Raw genomic sequence first — 7,245 nt, 5'->3', positions numbered from 1 at the left:
TTGACACTAAACTGGGTGGCGGTGTGAGCTCCGAGGAGGATGCTAAGAGGCTGCAGGGTGACTTGGACAGGTTAGGTGAGTGGGCAAATGCATGGCAGATGCAGTATAATGTGGATAAATGTGAGGTTATCCACTTTGGTGGCAAAAACACGAGGGCAGAATATTATCTGAATGGTGGCAGATTAGGAAAAGGGGAGGTGCAACGAGACCTGGGTGACATGGTACATCAGTCATTGAAAGTTACCATGCAGGTACAGCAGGCGGTGAAGAAGGCAAATGGCATGTTGGCCTTCATAGCTAGGGGATTTGAGTATAGGAGCAGGGAGATCTTACTGCAGTTGTACAGGGCCTTAGTGAGGCCTCACCTGGAATATTGTGTTCAGTTTTGGTCTCCTAATCTGAGGAAGGACGTTCTTGCTATTGAGGGAGTGCAGCGAAGGTTCACCAGACTGATTCCCGGGATGGCAGGACTGACATATGAGGAGAGACTGGATCGACTGGGCCTGTATTCACTGGGGTTTAGAAGAATGAGAGGGGATCTCATAGAAACATATAAAATACTGAAGGGACTGGACAGGTTCGATGCAGGAAGAATGTTACTGATGTTGGGGAAGTCCAGAACCAGGGGACGCAGTCTAAGGATAAGGGGTAAGCCATTTAGGACCGAGATGAGGAGAAACTTCTTCACTCAGAGTGGTTAACCTGTGGAATTCTCTACCGCAGAGTTGTTGATGCCAGTTCGTTGGATATATTCAAGAGCGAGTTAGATATGGCCCTTACGGCTAAAGGGATCAAGGGGTATGGAGAGAAAACAGGAAAGGGTTCTGAGGTGAATGATCTTATTGAATGGTGGTGCAGGCTCAAAGGGCCGAATGGCCGACTCCTGCACCTATTTTCTGTTTCTTCTCTCCCCTACTCCTCCACTCCTCCCCCCCCCCCTCTCCTCCCATCTTCCCCACCACACCCTCCCATCTCTCCACCCCCCCCTCCCATTATCCCCCCCATCCTCCCCTCTTCCCACCCCCCTCCCTCCCATCTCCCCCCCCCCCACCCCACCCTCCCATCTCCCCCCCACCCCACCCTCCCATCTCCCCTCCCCCCCCCCACCCTCCCATCTCCCCTCCCCCCCCACCCTCCCATCTCCCCTCCCCCCCCCACCCTCCCATCTCCCCTCCCCCCCCACCCTCCCATCTCCCCTCCCCCCCCCCCCCCCACCCCTCCCATCTCCCCTCCCCCCCCCACCCTCCCATCACCCCCCCCCCAACCTCCCATCTCCTCCCCCCACCCTCCCATCTCCTCCCCCCATACCTCCCATCTCCTCCCCCCACACCTCCCATCTCCCCCCCCCACCTCCCATCTCCCCCCCCCCACCTCACATCTCCCCCCCCCCACCTCCCATCTTCCCCCCCCACCTCCCATCTTCCCCCCCACCCTCCCATCTCCCCCCCACCCTCCCATCTCCCCCCCACCCTCCCATCTCCCCCCCCACCCTCCCATCTCCCCCCCCCACCCTCCCATCTTCCCCCCCCCCCCACCCTCCCATCTTCCCCCCCCCACCTCCCATCTTCCCCCCCACCCTCCCATCTTCCCCCCCCACCCTCCCATCTTCCCCCCCCCACCCTCCCATCTCCCCCCCCCACCCTCCCATCTCCCCCACCCCCCACCCTCCCATCTCCCCCCCCCACCCTCCCATCTTCCCCCCCCACCCTCCCATCTTCCCCCCCACCCTCCCATCTTCCCCCCCCCCACCCTCCCATCTTCCCCCACCACCCTCCCATCTTCCCCCACCACCCTCCCATCTTCCCCCACCACCCTCCCATCTTCCCCCCCCCCCACCCTCCCATCTTCCCCCCCCCCCCACCCTCCCATCTTCCCCCACCCTCCCATCTTCCCCCTTCCCACCTGGGTCCCCCCCCCCCACCCTCCCATCTTCATCTCCCCCCACCCTCCCATCTTCCCCCTCCCCTCCTCCCATCTTCCCCATCCCCCCCCACCCTCCCATCTTCCCCCCCTCCATCTTCCTACCCCCCCCTCACCCTCCCATCTTCCCACCCCCCCCTCCCCCCCTCACCTCCATCTTCCCACCCCCTCTCACCCTCCCATCTTCCCACCCCCCTCACCCTCCCATCTTCCCACCCCCCCTCACCCTCCCATCTTCTCCCTCACCCTCCCATCTTCTCCCTCACCCTCCCATCTTCTCCCTCACCCTCCCATCTTCTCCCCACCCTCCCATCTTCTCCCCACCCTCCCATCTTCTCCCCACCCTCCCATCTTCTCCCCACCCTCCCATCTTCTCCCCACCCTCCCATCTTCTCCCCACCCTCCCATCTTCTCCCCACCCTCCCATCTTCTCCCCACCCTCCCATCTTCTCCCCACCCTCCCATCTTCTCCCCACCCTCCCATCTTCTCCCCACCCTCCCATCTTCTCCCCACCCTCCCATCTTCTCCCCACCCTCCCATCTTCTCCCCACCCTCCCATCTTCTCCCCACCCTCCCATCTTCTCCCCACCCTCCCATCTTCTCCCCACCCTCCCATCTTCTCCCCACCCTCCCATCTTCTCCCCACCCTCCCATCTTCTCCCCACCCTCCCATCTTCTCCCCACCCTCCCATCGTATGGCTCCCATCCTCTCCCTCAAATCCAAGGGGTAGCTTTCGTTGCTAGTTCTGGCTAGACCACATGAAGCATTACTGTACCCTGCTCTCATCTGCCAAAACTGTTCACTATTCCAGGATCATCCTGGAATGTAAAGATAATCCCAACTTCTTTTCTCCATTTTCTCCATTACCAACTGTTCAGCTGAATCTGCTGCATTTCCTGGCCCCTTGTCCACCAAGACACAAGTCGTTCCCCCCCCACCCCCCACTCTATCCCTGAACTTATATTCTGCTCTCGTTTCTCTCCTATCGCACCTCGTGCCCTCTCCGAGCTCATCTTGGCCATGAAACCTACCTCCGTCTCTCTACCCTATGCCCACTAAACTGCTGACTACCCAACTTCCCTTCCTGCACCCTTCCCCCATGCTAGCTGACATTATAACTGGTTCCCTCTTGGGTACTTCCCCCTCATTTTCAAAGTTGCTGTCATCACTCCCCTTTTCAAAAACCCATCCTTGACCCACCCATTAACATATATCTTGATATATATTAATGACTTGGACTTGGGTGTACAAGGCACAATTTCAAAATTTGCAGATGACTCAAAACTTGGAAGTATAGTGAACAGTGAGGAGGATAGTGATAGACTTCAAGAGGACATAAACAGGCTGGTGGAATGGGCAGATACGTGGCAGATTAAATTTAATGCAGAAAAGTGATGCATTTTGATGAAGAACAAGGAGAGGCAATATAAACTCAAGAGTACAATTCTAAAAGAGATGCTTGAACAGAAAGACCTTGGCGGGTATGTGTGCACCAATTTTTTAAGGTGGCAGGGCAGGTTGAGAAAGTGGTTCAAAAAGCTTATGGGATCCTGGGCTTCATAAATAGAGGCATAGAGTACAAAAGCAAGGAAGTTATGATGAACCTTTATAAAACACTGGTTCAGCCTCATCTGGAGTATTGTGTCCAATTCTGGAGAGATGTGAAGGCCTTGGAGAGGGTGCAGAAAAGATTTACAAGAATGGTTCCAGGGATGACGGACTAATTTGAGATGGCACAGGAATTATACTCCATGCAATGGCAAATGGGATGAGGAACTTCAATTACGTGGATAGACTGGAGAAGCTGGGGTTGTTCTCCTTGGAGCAGAGAAAGTTGAGAGGAGATTTGATAGAGGTGCTCAAAATTATGAGGGGTCTAGACAGAGTAGATGGACCATTGGCAGAAGGGTCGAGAACCAGAGAACACAGATTTAAGGTGATTGGCAGAAGAGCCAAAGGCGACATGAGGGAAAACTTTTTTCTGCAGTAACTGGTTATGATTTAGAATGCACTGCCTGAAAGAATGGTTGAGGCAGATTCAGTCGTGGCTTTCAAAAGAGAATTGGATAAGTACCTGAAGGAAAATAAATTGCAGGGCTACAGGGAAAGGGCAGGGGAGTGGAACTAACTGAAGTGCTCTTGCAGAGAGCCGAATGGCCTCCTTCTGTGCTGTAACCATTCTGTGATTCTATTCTATGATTCTATTGAGTCTTCTGTCCTTGGAATCTTCCGTCCGATCTCCACCTCCCTTTCTACTCCAAAGCCTTTGAACATGTTCTAAATCCATTTCTAATTTTCCTGCAATTCCATGCTTGAACCTCTCCAATCAGGTTTCCATCCCTGCCACAACCGTGAAATAGCCCTAATCAGTCACGAATGACATCCTGTGAACATGGAGCACGATCCCTTCTCTTCCTCCTCAACATCTCTGCGGCCTTTGACACTGTCACCCACACGACCTGCTCCAATGCCTTTTGTCCATTGTCCAGCTGAATGGAACTGTTCTCACTTGGTTATAATCTTATCTATCCAATCATAGCCATAGAATCTCCAGCAATGGCTTCTCTTCATGCCCTGCGCCATTAACTTTGGCGTCCCCTGAGGATCTATCCTTGGCCCCCTCATTCCTCATCTACATACTACTACTCGATGACAACATCCAGAGACATTACGTCAGGCTGCACGTGTATGCTGACAACACCTAATTCAATAATCTCCTACTTCTCTCAGCTCTTCCACTGCCTCTGTGTTGTCAGCCTGCTTTTCTGACATCCAGTCCTGGAAAGGCCTGTTTCCTCCAGTTAAACATTGGAAAGAGTGAAGCGATTGTCCTCACCCCCATCCCCTCCCACTCACAAATTCCATTCCCTCATTACTGATTCTGTCTCCTTACCTGACCACTGTCCCAGGCTGAATCAGACAGTTCACAACCTCAGCGTCCCATTTGATCCCAAGCTGAGCTTCTGACCCCATATCACCTCTATCAAAAAGACTGCTTATTTCCACTTCCATAACGTCACCTGTCTCCTTCCTGCCTCATCCCATCCACTGCTGAAACTCTCATCCATGCATTTGTCACTTCCAGACTCTACTATTCCAATTATCTCCTGGCTGGCTCCCACCCTCCATCCTGCAACTCTCTTGCCCATATCCTAACCTGCACCAAGTCCTGTTCACCCATCGCCCCTGTGCTCACTGACCTATATTGGTTCCCAGTCCACTAACGCCTCCATTTTAAAATTTTCATCATCGTATTCAAATCCCTTCATGGCCTTGCCCCTCCCTATCTCTGTAACCTTTTCCAGCCCTACAACCCTCCGAGAACTCTGCGTTTTAACACGGGCCTTGCGCAACCCTACTTCCTTCACCCCATTATTGGCAACTGTGCCTTCAGCTGACAAGGCCCCAAGTTCTGGAATACCCTCATCAAAGGTCTCTACCTTTCTATCCTCCTTAAAACCTACCTCTTTGATCAAGCTTTTAGTCACCCCTCCCACTATTTCCTTCTTTGGCTTGGTGTCAATTTTTATCTGATTGCGCAGCTTCAGATGACTTCCTTCATTAAAGACTACATAAATGGAAGTTACTGTTGTTGAACATTTCAATAGAGGCGATTATTGACGGATTCCTCTGTGTCCTATCACTTCGAGCTTCTAGCATTTCAGTAACTTATTTTTGTCAAAATGTAAAGTGAAATACTTCCCTCGGGTCTAAAATAAAGTAAAATATTCATCATCAGAGATCATCCAGTTTAATTAGTAAATGGCATTGGAAGGAATAAATAAAATACTTTAACTATATATGTGTACAACTGTTTTATGCGGGAAGAAGTTGACAGGCACCATTGGCTGCATCTACGGTGCGCTTTGCATGGAGGTGACCCATTAGTAATGTGGCCGCCATGCAATGCTCCCTCCCTGCACCAAACGGGAAACAGCTGCGTGCATCATGCCTGAACCGTAACATTGACTCTCCGTTCTATTGGATTTAACTCTCTCATTTTGGAAATCATTTTCAGGAGGATAATTAACCGATTTAACACTAAAATATAAGCCTCTGGTTTTGAACTGTCACCCGTAGGTTGTGAGGCAGATCGTCATTTAAGAAAAGATGACAGTTGAACCTGCTGTTACTAAATCTTGTATATTTATTTATATAATTTTCATAGCATAGCATAGCAGTCATTGAATTTCAAAAGTAATTGATTGTGTGAAGCACTTTGAGAAGTGTCAATGTGATGAGATGTTAAACAAATTAAAGTTTTATTGTATTATAATGCATATTACCCCTTTAACCTCCCTCACCCCCAAATGAAATTCACTGAGAATTTTTTCAAAATCTAGCCCCTTTTTAGGAACTGAAGTCACTGGAATTCTGTCCTTTCAGCTCTGGTACCGAGGGTGTGAATCCAAGTGATAAAAGCTGCCACTTTCTATGCTACTTACAAGGAACTAGTATAAAATAGTTTGTAAATGGATAATTTGATGCGTTTGGGCAGGGTGGTTCACTAAATTGCATTATCTAATGGATAAGGTGTGATGATGGGCTTGGTGTTTTCTTGCATGTTCATATGTAGATCAGTTGGATTCATTTTTGTGATTGAGTTAAAGCAGATTTACTCCCAGTTCTGTATCTTGGTGTCCTATGAAAAAGAAGGAAACTCACTGATGTATATTATCCTTTTTATTTAAAAAAATGACATTAGCTAAGAAGCCAATTTTACCAGTGTGACAAAAAAGACTCCCTTCCTTCCTGTATTGATGGCATCCATAGATCTGACCACATTTTGAGTTATCATGGCTAAATAAGATTGTTTTGCTGTGAAAGGCTAATATGGAGTAAAGCAGGCGGGAAAAATCTTGTACATAAATAGTTCATTCAGGCAATGTTAGTTGGGATTTTTTTTTTCCATTTCTGCTAAGTTTTTGTTTTTTTACAGGCGAATGAAATGCTGTTCAGTGGCCGAAAGCTGACTGCACAGGAAGCATGTGCAAAAGGATTGGTATCGCAGGTTTTCTGGCCTGGAACATTCAGTCAGGAGGTTATGGTCCGCATTAAGGAACTAGTCGCATGTAATTCCCTTGTAAGTCAGGAACTGTAACTTTCAGTATGCAGATCTCTTACAGTCAGTAAAATGCAGCATTTTACTTTAGAATTCATGGTTCTTGAAGATTTATACATTTTTTTTAAAGGGCGACAGTAAATAGTGTATATTTAACAATTGTGTATGTGTGTGTAATATATAATAAAAGTTTGCTGATGTGTAGAAGAAGAATGTTTCTGCTAACTAAGTGGTATTTATCAGTTGAATGTTAGTTTTGCA

At 49.4% G+C, this 7,245-nt stretch overlaps 1 protein-coding gene across 1 annotated transcript in view; it reads left to right on the top strand.

The window, feature by feature from the left end:
* Positions 1 to 7,245, top strand: part of cdyl (chromodomain protein, Y-like) — a 277,192-nt gene that overhangs the window by 267,611 nt on the left and 2,336 nt on the right. Inside the window, exon 6 of the mRNA XM_070880370.1 lies at positions 6,862 to 7,005. Within this exon, the coding sequence (XP_070736471.1) occupies positions 6,862 to 7,005 (144 nt within the window). The remainder of the gene's footprint in view (positions 1 to 6,861; positions 7,006 to 7,245) is intronic.

Source organism: Pristiophorus japonicus, chromosome 5, assembly GCF_044704955.1.
Source record: "Pristiophorus japonicus isolate sPriJap1 chromosome 5, sPriJap1.hap1, whole genome shotgun sequence".
In the NCBI taxonomy this organism is placed as follows: Eukaryota; Metazoa; Chordata; class Chondrichthyes; family Pristiophoridae; genus Pristiophorus; species Pristiophorus japonicus.
The sequence above is the reverse complement of the archived record's forward strand: the minus strand, read 5'-3'. Positions and strand labels throughout refer to the sequence as shown.